General features: G+C 43.8%; 1 protein-coding gene across 1 annotated transcript in view; it reads right to left on the bottom strand.

The window, feature by feature from the left end:
• Myo81F (Myosin 81F) overlaps positions 1-16,455 on the bottom strand; it is a 530,639-nt gene that overhangs the window by 355,611 nt on the left and 158,573 nt on the right. The window contains exons 6-7 of the mRNA XM_070285196.1: positions 4,611-5,185; positions 2,861-3,103 (exon numbers count right to left, since the gene is read on the bottom strand). Coding sequence (XP_070141297.1) covers positions 2,861-3,103; positions 4,611-5,185 — 818 coding nt within the window. The remainder of the gene's footprint in view (positions 1-2,860; positions 3,104-4,610; positions 5,186-16,455) is intronic.

Raw genomic sequence — 16,455 nt, 5'->3', positions numbered from 1 at the left:
CGGGGTGGATTCCAATGAGAGCGAAGACGTTGAAAGAGACGTCATAGAACCATTTGGGGATTCAAGCGAATAATTCACATTGTTGGAATTTAATGTGGAAGTTGGGACAGTATACTCTTAGGCGAGCCACAAGCCGCGTTACCAGTGCTAATGTGCACAAGTTAATGTGTTGACTTATTTGATGTCCGGTGGTTGGCGTTGCGGCTGAGCTTTTCAGGTGTAATGTAAATCTGTCTTTGGAATTCGCTGTATGGGTTGTACATTGATTCTGAGTACCCTTCGTACATCTATTGAGTAGAGTGTGAAAAAAATTTACATGTTATTTATTTAAAAAGTCGTCGGGTAGGTAGCTCCCCCATGTTGACACTCTGTAGTCGTCGTCTTGTTCCTCTTGTGGTCAGTCTTCTGGACTTAACAGTCGGCTATGATGCCTGGCAGAGAGTGTATTTATATCATCTCCAACCGCATGGACTCGGAGTACTGTACGGATGTCTTTGCTCCTAATATACCACTCCGCAGGTGAATTCTCTTTAAGGGCGTCCTTGCCGCTGTGCCGTAAATCGCCACTTCATATCGCCAAATCGGAGCTATCAGGGACTGGTAGAGGCGAGTCTTGCATTTGAGACTCAGCTTGGTCGTACCAGCTTAGACGTCTAGCGGTGTTTTGCAGCAAAGCCCTTGTCTGCTTGCCGTGAGAGCTAAACGTCAGCCTCTTGTCCAGGACCAGACCCATATATGTGATCTCCACGTGTTGTGGCAAGAGCTGACGGTGAAGAAAGACCCCTGGACAAGTGCCTCTGTGTTGATGGCCACATTCCATCTGCAGGCCCAGTTCTCATACTTCTTCAAGGAAATGACTACTGACGTGCTGTCAGATAAGTTTAGGGAGACTCTCTACGTTTGAGGTTCTTACGAACAAATTGTTATAATTTGCTCATTCATGCAATTTAAGGGGGTCTTCTCATTCAAAACCCGTTTTTTTGACCCTTTTTAAAAAAATTCTTATTTGAAAACGCAAAGAATAATTGAAAACTTTTTTTATTTATTGTATTAAAAAATGCCTCGATACGAGGGTTGTTCAAAGAGTAATGAGACTTCAAACTTGGTGGTGGAAAAAAAAAGGTGTCGTCCTGGCGGCCACGATTCAGGGTCTCCAGAGCGTCCGAAATGAAAAAAAAAACAAGAAAGGAAGCTAACTTCGACACACCGAAGTTTGTATACCCTTGCAGATTGGTTTTGATGTTTATATTATAAATTTAAATGCTGAAAACACTCACAAAGCAGAGTTTCATTACATTTTACCTATACTTATTATGTTTACAGTTTTACAGTTACAGTTTTACATTCCCAGCTTTACATTTTCTCTACATTTACCGATCGTTTATATGGCAGCTATATGATATAGTTGTCCGATTTTCATAAAATGTATACCAAAATTCTGAAATAATAAAAAAAGCTTATATCTAAAAGAAGATAAGAATATGTTGAAAAACAACGAAGTTATAATTTTTTTCCTATTCATTTTCCGATCGTTCCTATGGCAGCTATAAGATATAGTCGTTCGATTTTCATTAAATTTTTACCAAAATTCTGGAATAATATAAAATGGCTATATCTCAATAATGATGCAAAAATATTGAAAAACAGCCAAGTTATAATTTTTTTTCTTAAAATTTAACGAACATTTGTATGGGAGCTATATGATATAGTCGTCCGATCCGGCCCGTTCTGACATATATAGCAGTGAGAATATATAGAAGACTATATGGAAAGTTTCATTCAGTTAGTTTTAAAACTGAGGGACTAGTTTGCGTAGAAACGGACAGACGGACGGACGGACAGACGGACAGACGGACATGGCTAGATCGACTCGGCTGTTGATGCTGATCAAGAATATATATACTTTATAGGGTCGGAAACGTCTCCTTCACTGCGTTGCAAACTTCTGACTGAAATTATAATACCCTACAAGGGTATAAAAACGGGGTTATAATCAGAATAGATGTCATTTTCGGGTGACGGAACAGATTTTTTAAAAAATTTTTTTAAACAAAATGGCGGCCATTCAAAAAAAATTTCGATTTCGCGCTTTTTTTTGTAGTTTAGTTTAAAAAAAAAAAATAGAAAAAAAAATTAAAAAAAAAATCTGTTCACTCGAGAATGGTGACAATTCTGCGTCGATTCCACTTTGTTTCATGAAAAACGGTTCAGTTGAACTGGAGATATCATGGCCGCCAGTTCGAAAAACATGGTTTCGAAATAACGCGTTTGAAATTTGAAAAAAGCTCATTTTGCGAAGACCTTCCTTCACAAAAAAGGCTGTATCTTCCAAAGTATTTCGAATTTCTAAAAATCCTTTTGGGAACATATACACAACATCCCAAGCTATAAATAAATGCAAAAAAAAAAAATCGAAAAAAAAAGTTGCCCAATGAGAAGACCCCCTTAAAGAATGTTCTAAAGTGCCGCAACGCTAATAAAATACAGGACTAGTATTTCTATTACGTAAAATTAGGCTGACCCAATAAGTCAGTTTTTCAACGTTACCACGTTGTATATAAAGGTGATACCTAGCATAGTGCATAGATAAGGAGGGTAGGTTAATTAGGAGTAGTCTACTAGAATAGGACAGGAACCTTCGGTCTGCATCACAGTTTAAACTGCCTAAAGAGAAATGTAAAAATTTCTTTTAAACCGATTCGATGCGTTTACTTGACTATGGACGGTTAAGGATTCCCAAGGCCTGATTCATATTCTAATATAGGACGAACTAGAGAAGTATGTAAGTTTTAATAAAATAATAAAATAATATCTTAAATTTTGGATAGCGAATTTATATTAAATATTAATTAGTACTTACAATTGATTGCTCTAAGTCAAAGACGTAGTGATTAAAAAATTTATGCAACTTTTCATTGGTATAATTTATGCATAGTTGCTCAAATGAGTTCCGAGTAAAATTTTCAAATCCGAATATATCTAGCACTCCAAAGAATGTGGCTCCATCTTTTCCAGGATTTGTGCAGTTATTAATTTTCGTTACCAGCCAAGCAAAGGTTTTTGAGTACAATGCTTTTGCCATTGCATGCCGATTTTCAATAGCCTAAAATAGAAAGAAACTTTTTTAAGTCTTACGAAATTAAATTAAATATATTTTATTATTAATTTGTCAAATCCCAATTAAAATAATGAAATGCATCTGAGCTCGTTGTTACGTTAGCTTGAAAATCATAGCATAGTGTTATGGCAAGAGCCAAACGCAATAACAAATATGTTATTAAATTTGAATTGTTTTTAATGACAATTTCTTTTTCCTTCATAAGAATATTTATATCTTTTCTTCGCGATTCTCTCTTATCTCTTTTCCGATTCCAATTTAAACAAGCGTACATTTAATCACATCTCTACCATGGGATACAACTTTGTGCGAGGATGGCAGCAGGTCATACAAATCATACAACTTCTTGGAAATGTCGAGCATATTTTCAATATTTATTATATATTATATTATATATTATTTATATAATATTAATTATTATTATTTTTATTCGGCATAACGATGTTTAAATAGTCTAAACAAATATAGTCTAAAACAAGAAAGGAAGCTAACTTCGGCACGCCGACGTTTGAATACCCTTGCAGATATTATTTTATTACATTTTACCTATACTTATTATGTTAACAGTTAGACAAATGATATAGTTGTCCGATTTTTATGAATTTTATACCAAAATTCTGGAATAATAAAAGAAGCTCATTTCTAAAAGTAGATAAGAATATGTTGAAAAACAACGAAGCTATAATTTTTTTCCTATTTATTTCTCGATCGTTCCTATGGCAGCTATATGATATAGTCGTCCGATATTCATAAAATTTCTTAAAAAATTCTGAAATAATATAAAATGGTCATATCTAAAAAATGGTGCAAAAATGTTGAAAAACAGCAAAGTTATAATATTTTTTCTAAAAATATATCGAACATTTGTATGGCAGCTATATGATATAGTCGTCCGATCCGGCCCGTTCCGACATATATAGCAGTGAGAGTATATAGAAGACTATATGCAAAGTTTCATTCAGATAGCTTTAAAACTGAGGGACTAGTTTGCGTAGAAACAGACAGACAGACGGACGGACGGACGGACGGAGAGACGGACGGACGGACGGACGGAGAGACGGACGGACAGACGGACATGGCTAGATCGACTCGGCTGTTGATGCTGATCAAGAATATATATACTTTATAGGGTCGGAAACGTCCCCTTCACTGCGTTGCAAACTTCTGACTGAAATTATAATACCCTGCAAGGGTATACAAAACTTCAAGAATAAACACCGCGTAGCGATCATCCGTAGGCATAATAACTCCAAATCTAGTCGACCAATCGATTGGAAATGTGGCACATAACTTATTCAATTAATTTTACAGTTACTCCGTTGGCCTTTTTATATTTTATTTCATTTTATTAGAATTTTGTCATGTAACAAGGTATTTTTTTTTAGTAAAAATAAGGGTATTGACTTCAAATTTTGATAAAATTCGGGACAAAATTACAAAAACACACACGTGAGTGTGTGCTAAATACAGAGAAATCAATATGTATACTTACCTCTTGCATTTTTAAAGGTATTTCAGTAATATTTCCTCTAACATTTATTTGGCGAATTGATAGGACCTTTTGTAGATCACAAATTTTAAGTCCAAGAAGTTGAGAGACATTCGAAATAGCTTCCAGGTCAGGCTTCGAAAAATCGCAACGCTCTCCGTCAATATCCATAAACTCAATATTACCTAACCAAAGTATCGCGCTTAATACTTTAAAAACACCATCTATTACATACTGGGGAATTTGCAAAACAGTAAACGCCATTGTAAGGGCATTAAACTTCGTTGATTCTAAATTCACGTCTATTTTTTCAGTCTTCGAAGTATTAAGATATTTATAAAATTCAGGTGGTTTTAAATATAGTGATTGAGCCACGTCAACATTTTTCTGACCTTGAGCCACCAATTGATACATAACATGATAGTTTCGCTCTCCTTCACTTTGAAATGTTATCCGAGATTGTTCAAGCAAGTAATCTTGAATAATGCATCCTTTTATACAATTATTATCATCGAAACATACTTGCATAAATTTACCAAACCGTGAACTGTTATCGTTCCTAATTGTCTTCGCATTTCCTAAAAAGAAAAAAATGTTGTGTTCGTTAAACAGGTTACAAAGCACAATAGTAATAAAGTAAAGCATATTTGAGCCAACACACAAGTAATAAAAAATTATTTTTCCAATGCAGTAAAATAATCATTATCGACATCCTAAAGTATATATATTTTTAGTTAGGCGCGTCGCACAGTAGCGCCCCTCGAACAATTACCTTTGCAAAAATCGAAAAAGTCATGTTCGCAAAAACGATTTTAACCATACTTATTGGACAGGAAATTTAAAATTTGTTTGTAGAAGATATTGAGCGGAAAAGCAAACTTTTTGGCACTAAGTAAAATATTTTTGTATTAGGCTTCATCCAGTTTCCACTCGGAAGTGAATTTGAAAACATTTGCGGATTTCCATTTTGAAAAAAGCGAATTTCCCTTGCTGATTTAAGGAAATTTTGTTAAATTTGTGACTCTCCGCGCACAAAAAATAAAATAATAATAATAAATATGTTGTTGTGAGTAAAAGATCCGATACCGAGGGAGTAATGTCGAGCTGGGTATACCTTGCATCAAAGAGTGAGCTAGGAGTTCGGGCTAGACGCCACAGGAAGAAGCGAAGATTTAAGGCGGTTACTAGCGGCTTTCGCGAAAAGAACGGATCACACAGAGGCAATAGGACTAAGACTCATAGAACTCACGGAAAAGTATAAGAAAGAGAAGGGTCCGACAAGAAGCCCAGCACCGGCGATCTTTGTGACAAGCGAAGAAAAGCAGCACACCGACGAACGGCCGACAACAAGTGCGGCAGAAAGGGTTATAGCTGCTAAGGAGGAAGAGCAAAGGAACGAGCACCGAAGAACGGTCACGACAAAAATGGAGGAGGTCAAAGAAAGAAAAGTGGAGCGGAGAATGGATACAGAAATTGTGGATCGGGTACGAAATTGGGGCATTCGGTACCAAGGAACAACAAACCCTTTAGAATTCCTGAGCAAGATGGAACAATGGGCGGATGGGTACGGAATACAGAAGGGCCAACTGATACAGACCATGCCATTTATACTGGAAGGGATCGCATACGATTGGTGGAACACCGCACCAACCAGGATAGCGACATGGCGACAGCTAACGACGGAATTGCTGGAACATTTCTTACCGCCAAGATACGGGGAACAACTGGAGACCCAGATCGTACAGCTAAAACAGCGGGAGTCGGTCACAAAACTAACGGAGGAAGAGAAACTCGACCGAGTGTTGTGAGGAGTCGTTTGACTCCCCACAAATACGCGCCCGACAACAACAACAGCGGCCAGCGCCGGCGGACAAGCAACAACAACCACAGTTGCCAACGCTCATGGAGAGCCACAACAACCACAGCAGCAGCCAAAGAACAACAACAGCAGCAGAAAACACAAAACCCAAAACAAACCGGCAGCGGCCAAGGGCCGAAACCAAAACAAAACCCTCGCGAATAACTTTGTAAAAAACTTCGTATATATTTTTGAATATCTCCTTCATATGTAAACCTAAGCAATAATTGTACGATTTTTCATACTATTTCTAAATAATAATTGTATTAATCTAAGCTTAAGCGATAATCGGTAGTTATCTTTAATAACCCCGAGTTAACCTAACCTAACCTTACACTGAGAGAAACCATTGGCAGAGGAAATAAAATGAATCGAAGCTATATTAAATAAAGAATATTTACTTGCATACATGAACACCAATTTATTGCCGCATTGTTTTCTTTAAATTCTCTGATTTTTCCCGCCGAGCCTAACCACACTGAGAGAAAGTGGGTGGACCAAATTTTAGGAAACCTGTTGTAATATTTTTAAATAAATATTTCCCGCACATTGAAAATACGGCGCTCGCCATGATTATCCCCAAATAAATTCTGGGAATATTTTAAAGGGAAAACTTAGATCTTTTCTCGCCACTGTCGGTCGTATTGAGCCCACCCTTGCCTGACTACACTGGGAAAAATAAAGTAAAACTCGGGTTCCAAATCACTGAAATATATTTTATTTTTATGGAATCCCAGACACTTGCGGCCACTTTTAGAGCATTCGAACCGACCACACTGAGAGAAATAAATGTAATAAAATGCATCAATAAATATTTCTCGACTATTTTTCTTGCTCTCCTAGGGGAAATATACCAAGAGCTGCCCGCGCATAAAATACATGCACTTCGAAAACCGGCCAGGCTTAGCCGGCCGAAATATTTCAAGCGGCAGCGAGTACTCACGTCGGCCGCCGATTTTTCCATTCCGATGCCTAGCTTGTAGGCCGTAAATTCTGCCCCTAGAAAAATGTGTCCCCATAATCGGTCCCCTCTCTCGGCCTCCTTGTAGCGACTGCTCTTCCGCAAACGCCGAAGCAACCATTTCTCTTACTATGTATCCCGGTGACTGACACATTACATCTTTCGTCAGTCTACCGATTTTCGTCAAACACCTTTTTGTCCCATGTCTTTACAATTTTTTCAGTAAAGAGACTCTGGACGTGACTGAGCCTATTCCCAGCCGTCGAGACTTCTTTACAGAATGGCGCCCGAACAGGGACATGGGGTTTACGAATTTTAGAGGACGAAAATATGGCCTAAAGACCCATATGGGTACATAAAGTTTGAAAAATTTTCGGTTCCACCACTTAGAGGCGAAATTTTAAGTCGGAACGTAAGGAGAGTCGGATGTCGAGGGACACAGAAATTTCTAGGGCAGAAAAACAGGGAAATATATATATCTATATTTTAATAAAAATATATCAGAGCATCGTACATAACCTCAAATTCGAAAACTTAGTATTTTTAAGCAAGGCACATGGCACCTTCGGGAGAACTTTAGCAAAAAGTATACCCACACACTCGAGAAAAATTCTAGCACACGTACATTCCAGAGCAGAGCAAAGAACATAACCTAGAAACAAGAGGTTATTAGGTACAAGATCACGTGGCCAGCAAAACACGTGAGGAAAAGAAACACACACAGACAAATAAGCAAAGAAAAGAGAGAGCGAGAGCCCTCTAGGTAGCCAAGTCAGGTCGCGAGAGTTTCAAAAGCACGAGGTAGGGAGAGCTAACATACACTCCCCACAGCGCAACCATTTTGTTTTCACATTTCACTCTAATCTTCGTCTCCCGCACACAAGCAAGAGTCAATCGAGTACAGTCAACGGGATCACATCGTTTTTGCCTCTCATCCAACCGGCGTCGAGTCAACACGTACAGTCGCAGTTTTCAACAAAACCCCATCGTCGTGGAAAAATTTGACAAGTTTCAACCAGCGTCGAATAAATTTTAAATCGCCGTTGAATAAATTAAATCATCGTCGTGAAAATTTACAAGCTTGAATCGCCGTCGAATATATTTAAATCGCCGTCGAACAAAGTTAATCATCGTCGAGGAGAACTGAAGAATTTAAATCGCCGTTTTACATCGAGTTTGTGGTCAACCTAGTTGCACGTGGGCATTGAGTGAATTTTCGTGGCAAACAAAATCAAATATTTCACTAAAGTTTTTTTTAACCAGTTCAAACGTCGCTTGACCCTCGCCTAAAAATTTCTCTCGTCCTATCGAAATTTTTTCTGTCGTTTGCCAGTTGATTAATTATTTCACAGCTCGATGGGCGCGCGTTGGATTTCATATCTGCGGAAGCGGGAAATGGAGGCGATTCTAATGGAGTTTTCTTTGGAAGCCACCGGAACCGTTGAGGAAATGAGGAGCCGGCTGGCTGCCTTTAACAATCGAGACGATCGCGTGCTGGAGATAACCGAGCGGCTACAGGAATGCGAGGCGGAGATCACAGCCGCGTTAACGGAGTGAAAACAACGCACACCGAGTCCGAGTCCACACCCTCCGGGTTCAGCACAGCTACAGGTACCAATCCTTGAGACCAGAAGTATCGCCGATGCCATCGGAGACTTGCAGATCCCTCCAACAAGACGGGATATTTTCCCCAAGAAGTCGGAGATGTCCGCAGCCACACTGGCGGAGAAGCTGAAGAACTGGGGAATCACTTTTGACGGAACCACGGATCCCATTACATTCATCCAGCGCTTCGAGGAACGAGCCACCGCATATGAAGTCGACGTGGAGAAGATGCCGCAGGCCATCCCTGGTCTTTTGACGGACACGGCTGAGCACTGGTTCCGGATGAGCCAGCTGCTAGGGGAATCGTGGACGAATTTCAAGAAGGCGTTTTTGGACTTCTTCCTGCCACCAAGGTATTTCCAGCGACTCGAGGATGAGATTCACGCCAGAGATCAGCCACGAGGAGAAACTTTCAAGCAATACCTCGTCAACATCAGACTACTAATGCACCGAGCGGGCTATAACGTGGACCAGGAGTTGGACCGAATCTATGAGAATCTCCAATCTCCAATCTACGCCAGGAGGCACGATTTCACAACGTTGGATCAACTTACCAATTTAGCGGTAAACTACGAGGTCACCCGGGATCGGAGCACTGGAACCCATGCCATCCCCGGAATTAGGAGAAATCTTACAGGTTCAGTCGAGCAGGATTATCGCGCAGGTACAAATCGAGGGTCAGGGGTTTACAGCTACTATAGACACTGGAGCTAGCAGAAGCTTCGTGAGCGAACGAGTTGTTCAACAAGTTGGGACACCACAGAACGTACGGTCGGTACGCACACATGTCAGCCTGGCAGAAGGCTCACGCAGGGAAATAAACAAGTCACTGATAGCCAAAGTCCAGTTGGACCAACGAGGGGTCACCTTTCCACTTTTAGTTTTACCTTCGATAGTGGAAGACGTGCTGTTGGGCATGGACTTCCTCTGTGGCGTGTCTGCCACTCTTCAATGCGGTCGCGTTGCTCTGCAACTAACCCCTTCTAGTACCCAATCCCAAGAACGATTCAGTTCTACCTGCTGTTTTAACAAATGCGTTTTCTCCAGAACCAACAGACAACAGCGAAGCCACAGTACCAGAATCAGCCAGCAACGATCCAAAAAACGGGATGCAAGCCACCCCGACCAGCAGTATTTTAGGGCCACGAGACGAGATCGCCGTGCGGCACAATCCGTTTCGACGGAACCAGGCTACTGTTTCAACGGAACCAGTAGAGAAAGTGCGAGTGCCTCCCCCAGCCAGAGCAGAGTATACACCTGACGCTGGAGGAATTTTAGCCGTAATCAAGGAGACCACAGGGCAGAAAGACCGCACCAAGGCGGCATCAGAAAGCAGAGAAACCCGTAGCAGAGAAGCATGAGCAGCAGCGAGCCTGTACCGAGACAGGAGCAGAATCCAGAGATACCCGCACCAAGGCGGAAGGAGCAGAGGAGCATCACACGGAGATACCCGCATCAAAGCGGAAGCAGCAGCAGCAGAGATACAGAGGCCAAGGATACCCGCACCAAGGCGGAAGTAACTGGGGAACCAGCACGAGGGGATACCCGCGGACCGCGGAAGCATACACGAAGACAGCAGCGCTGGAGCAGCATCCAGAAGTCCGTACGACGACGGCACATTAGCAAGGAACAAGCTACAAACAAGACGTCAAGTGACACTCGATCCTGGAAAAGGCGAGAGCCAACAAGGAACTCTGCGACAGGAGCCAAAGCTTGAGTCAGTGGGGGCCACTTGCTGGAGGGTGCGCCTTCCCAACGTTCCCACTGCCCTAAACTCAACGCTTCCAGTGATGCAGCAGCAAACCTGTTCCCCTCTCTACTAACTAACCCAAAACTAAAACGATCGTTAGTCTTAGACTCAAACAAAAGACTCTGGACTCAAAGAAATCCGTCCCATGAGGACCACGAATCGCCAGCCACGTCGCCGGACGAGGATTGGGTTCTGCCACCCCAGCACTGGCAGATCCTGGTCGAGGGGGGACGCATTCCCCGCTCCCTCTTCGAGCATATGCGGCCCCAGGAGGGCACGAACCGGCGGAGAAACCGGAAGTTTCTCTTCCACGCCGGAGAGGAGGAATTCCGTATTCACATCACAAAGCGCGACGGGATCATCGTCTCAAAACGCCCCCCGAAGAAAGAGGGGGATGTGAGGAGTCGTTTGACTCCCCACAAATACGCGCCCGACAACAACAACAGCGTCCAGCGCCGGCGGCCAAGCAACAACAACCACAGTTGCCAACGCTCATGGAGAGCCACAACAACCACAGCAGCAGCCGAAGAACAACAACAGCAGCAGAAAACACAAAACCTAAAACAAACCGGCAGCGGCCAAGGGCCGAAACCAAAACAAAACCCTCGCGAATAACTTTGTAAATAACTTCGTATATATTTTTGAATATCTCCTTCATATGTAAACCTAAGCAATAATTGTACGATTTCTCATACTATTTCTAAATAATAATTGTATTAATCTAAGCTTAAGCGATAATCGGTAGTTATCTTTTCCCCCCCGTTCTCACACCACTAGCACACACACACACACACACACACCCGGAGAGCAGAGAGATATTCACCACGAACAAGTGGCCACGGAGCCAGCGCCGTACAAGAGCAAGAGAGAGAAAGGACCCCCGAAAATTGGCACGCGCTCAAGAAAGAGCGAGAGCAAAGGAATGCACCGAAACTTCGAGAAGTGGAAAAATACCGGAGCTGCAGAAACTTGCAAAACGCATGGCAATTTTTCACTCTTGCGGAGGTGGCGAACTCGATTAGAAGTGCGAGCAGAAAAATATGTAAAACTTCGAGCCAGAGTTTGCGATTGCTATGTGCGGTTGACAGTGAGCATCGAGTGACGACGAGGGAGACCCAAGTGACCAAGGAGACCACCAGGAGGGATGCGCTGCAGCCAGTGGCCAGCGAGAGCCAGCTTCGACGCGCGAGGCCAATAGCGGCGGCGATCAGGAGCGCCCAATTTCAGCCACCGGCTGCCAACCTAGGAGGAGATCCAGGCGATCTCGGCGAGCGGGTGCCCGGCCAAGGACCAGCGGCGGAGCACCAGGAGACCATGCGAGTGTGTGTGTGCGTGAGAGCGAGACGGGTGTGTGATTAGAGTGAACCGCATTTTGGCCAGCGAGAATCACGTGCAAGAAGAAATTTCTCGAAGGCCTCGATGCGGTGTCACCCAGAGTAGGCTAGATCTAAGAAAATTTAATAACCCCGAGTTAACCTAACCTAACCTCACACTGAGAGAAACCATTGACAGAGAAAATAAAATGAATCGAAGCTATATTAAATAAAGAATATTTACTTGCATACATGAACACCAATTTATTGACGCCATTTTTTCTTTAAATTCTCTGATTTTTCCCGCCGAGCGGGAAGCGAGTACTCACGTCGGCCGCCGATTTTTCCATTCCGATGCCTAGCTTGTAGGCCGTAAATTCTGCCCCTAGAAAAATGTGTCCCCATAATCGGTCCCCTCTCTCGGCCTCCTTGTAGCGACTGCTATGAGCCAGGCCCAAAACGCGTCTCCGCCGGTTCTTTTGCCCTTCCGCAAACGCCGAAGCAACCATTTCTCTTACTATGTATCCCGGTGACTGACACATTACATCTTTCGTCAGTCTACCGATTTTCGTCAAAGACCTTTTTGTCCCATGTCTTTACAAATTTTTCAGTAAAGAGACTGGACGTGACTGAGCCTATTCTGAGCCGTCGAGACTTCTTTACAGTGTATAAGAACTGCAGAAGCAAAATCAAGCTGTATACACGGAGGACGGGGTTCAACACCCTGACAGAGGAACCGTACACGCAGCGAGAACGTGCACGAATCCGCCGAGACTGTTCTGCTGGGTCTGTGGGAGAAACGGCACCCGGACAATAGAATGTTGCAGATCGGGGCCGGGAAACGACAGAGGCCTGAGCAAATGAAGCTGGCGGCTTAGGCGACAAAGAATCCAGCTATAGAGGGCGACCTTAGCTGCGACGGATTCCAGATCATCGCACGGAATCGGGGAGAGAACGGCACGAGGAGTGGTTGATACGGGGGCATCAAGGAGGGCGATCAGCAAAAACATGTACCAGGATCTGAGGGATCACGGAAAATGGTGGGGGACACGTGCGGAGATAACACTCGCTAATGGAGCCCGACAAAGAGCAATAGGGAACTTCACAGCGGAAAATAGGTTCGGAGAAAGATCGTTCATGATAAGGAACGTTCATGATACTAAGGAACGTGTCTGGAGGGATACTGTTGGGGATGGACTTTCTGGCGGGAGCAAACAGCATGTTGAGATGTGGCGACCTAGAGCTGGATCTGGTATCAGCCGTGGACGAAACAACGGCAAGGGAAGGAAAATGCACGATAGCAGAGAAGGCACAGGATCCATCAGATAAGGAAGTGCGGCAGTTCCTGTTAAAAAAAACAGGCAAGTATTCGAAGACATGAAGGGGGTAAGCAACGTCACAGAACACAAAATATACCTGTACGATGACAGACCGATCAAGCAACGGTACTACCCGCGAAATCCGAAGCAACAGGCAATCATCAACGAACAGGTAGACGAACTGCTGACTCTGGGACTGATAGAACGATCACGGAGCCCGTCGTACTGGTAAGGAAAAAGAACAACGAATGGAGAATGTGCATCGACTACAGGTAGTTGAATGAAAAAACGGAGAAAGATGCATATCCGGTGCCCCGAATGAACTTCATCCCGGACCAATTAAGGGAGGCAAAATTTATAAGCACCATAGACCTAGTCAGGCTATTGGCAAATCCCAATGGAGCAGGGAAGTAGACAGTACACGGCATTCACGGTACCAGGACGAGGATAGGCCGGAATAAGAGGGAGCATCTGGAGAAACTCCAGGAAGTATTCCAAAGGCTGCAACAGGCAAACCTGAGAATAAACCCGGACAAGTGCCATTTTTTCCAAAAGGAGCTAAAGTACTTGGGACATGTGGTGAGCGAGCAAGGGATCCAGACAGACCCGGAGAAGGTGGCCGCGATTCGGGACTTACCGACACCCAAGAACACGAGAGAAGTGCACAGCTTTTTGGGAATGGCCTCGTGGTACCGGAGATTTATCCCAAACTTCACGGAGCAGGCAGGGGCACTACAGGAGCTTACGAGGAAGGGCCAAAAGTTCGAATGGAACCAACGCCACCAGAACTCGTTCGAGCAGCTAAAAGAAAGCCTGATGCGAGCCCCAGTACTGATATGTCCGGACTTCACGAAGCGTTTTAAGTTTCAAACCGACGCCAGCGACTTCGGGGTGGGGGCAGTACTCACCCAGGACACCGAGGACGGAGAGCACGTAATCTCCTTCGCAAGCAGGAAGCTGAGCAAGGTGGAATAGAAGTACAGCGCAACGGAGAAGGAATGTTTGGCGATCCACTGGGGCATCGAGAAGTATAAGATGTACCTGGAGGGCTACCTATTCACGGTGGTAACGGACCATATGGCGCTCAAGTGGCTGAACTCGATAAAGAGTCCAGAGAAGGATAGCAAGATGGGCATTAGGATTGCAACTGTACCAATTCGAAATACAGTACAGGAAGGGAAAGCTGAATGTAGTAGCGGATACGTTATCAAAGGCACCGCCTATCGAGTTAAAAACAGTGAGCAAGGCAGCAAGCTGGGTGGAGCAGAAACGAGAAGAAATGGAAAGAGGACAACAAGACGCAGGGCTTCACATAGAAGGCGATCAACTGTACAAGCTGAACCAGAACCGGAGGGATCAACAGCCATGGCAGTTGTACATACCGGAGGACAAAGTACACCAGATATTGGCAGAAAACCACTATGCCCCGGTGGCAGGTCATCTGGGAATGTAAAAAACAAAGAAACGGATAAGGAATAGGTACTTCTAGCCAATGCTAGCAAGAGATGTGGAGGAATTCGTTAATAACTGTGAGAGTTGCCAACGATATAAGGTATCACAACAGCGGGGAAAATGCTAACAAGGATAGCAGAAGCGCCATGGGAAACAATATGTGTGGACTTCGTCGGGCCGCTACCGCGAACAACCCATGGAAACACGATGCTAGTAGTAATAGTGGACAAATTTTCCAAGTGGGTAGAGCTAGCGGCAATCCGGCAGGCAACGGCAGATGCGTTCTTAAAAATCTTCCGAGAGCGAGTGATAGCACGAATCGGCGCGCCAAAGATCCTGATATCCGATAACGGGGTACAGTTCACAGGACGCAAGACCAGGAGCGCGATGGAAAGATGGGGAATACGGCAACAATTTACCGCACCCTACACACCACAGGAAAATCCGACAGAGCGAACGAACAGGACGATAAAAACAATGATAGCTCAGATGACAGGATCAGAACAAAGAAAGTGGGACGAACACATCCCGTAACTGATGCTAGCATTCAACAGCAGCACGTCAGAATCAACCAAGTACAGCCCAGCGCAGTTGATTTTCAGCAAGGAGTTAAGGCAGCAAGGAGTAAAGGAGAAGAGTATAGCAGTGAGATGGAAGGAAGCGGCAGAAAACATGGAGAAATCAGCGGAACAACAAAGACGGCATGATGACTTGCTGAAGCGGGAATGGAAACCAAGGATCGGGGAATGGGTTTGGTGTAAGACACATCACCTCTCGAACGCGGTGAACAAATTCAACGCAAAATTGGCGCCACGATACGACGGGCCATGGAAAGTAATAGGGTTTATATCCCCAGTAATAGTGACAATAAGGTCGATAACAAGCGGAGATCAGAACCTAACCCGACAACCCGAACGAAACGTTACACAACACTATAACACTGTAGGAAGTAGTCTAACACTAAATAAAAAACTAATCAGCTGGCCGAAAACTAACTTGGAGTCATTCGACATCTTTCCAGCGAACAAGATGCACCGGTTCCAAGAGCGAGAAGAAGTTCAAGAAGAACCACGACAGGGCGGCACGTGGTGTCACGCGGGCTCAACTGATCGAACCGCACTCAGCACCGGGAACGATCAGGAAGCGGACGTCACCGGCCACGATGGCCAGCAGAAGCACCCAGGACGCAAGCAGGGGGAGTGTATAAATAGGTTAAAACTAAAATATGAAAATAAAACCAAAAAAGAAACTGAAGTATAAACAGGAGCGAAAATAAAAAGAAAAACTAAAGTATGTAAAACAAAAGAATTTGAAGTCATGGAATAAAACAAAGTAAAAGCTCAAAAAGAGTGAAAAGGAAGAAAACACTTTAATTTGATTCAAAAGGGCGCGCGCGCGCACCATCCGCGAACGGCCACACTGGCCACGCAAAGGCTGGGTACACTGGATAAGGGCAAAATCCGGCAAGGGAGCTGGCCACACTAGGGCCTCGCCGAGAGCTATATAAAGTGGGGCCCGACGGTGGAGAAATCACTCAGCCGCCGATTGCGATTGTAATCACTACAGCAGGCAAGTCATTTTTTAGGGACC

The sequence above is a fragment of the Drosophila kikkawai genome, chromosome 3L (assembly GCF_030179895.1).
Source record: "Drosophila kikkawai strain 14028-0561.14 chromosome 3L, DkikHiC1v2, whole genome shotgun sequence".
Lineage (NCBI taxonomy): Eukaryota > Metazoa > Arthropoda > Insecta > Diptera > Drosophilidae > Drosophila > Drosophila kikkawai.
This window is presented reverse-complemented; position numbering and strand designations above follow the sequence as displayed.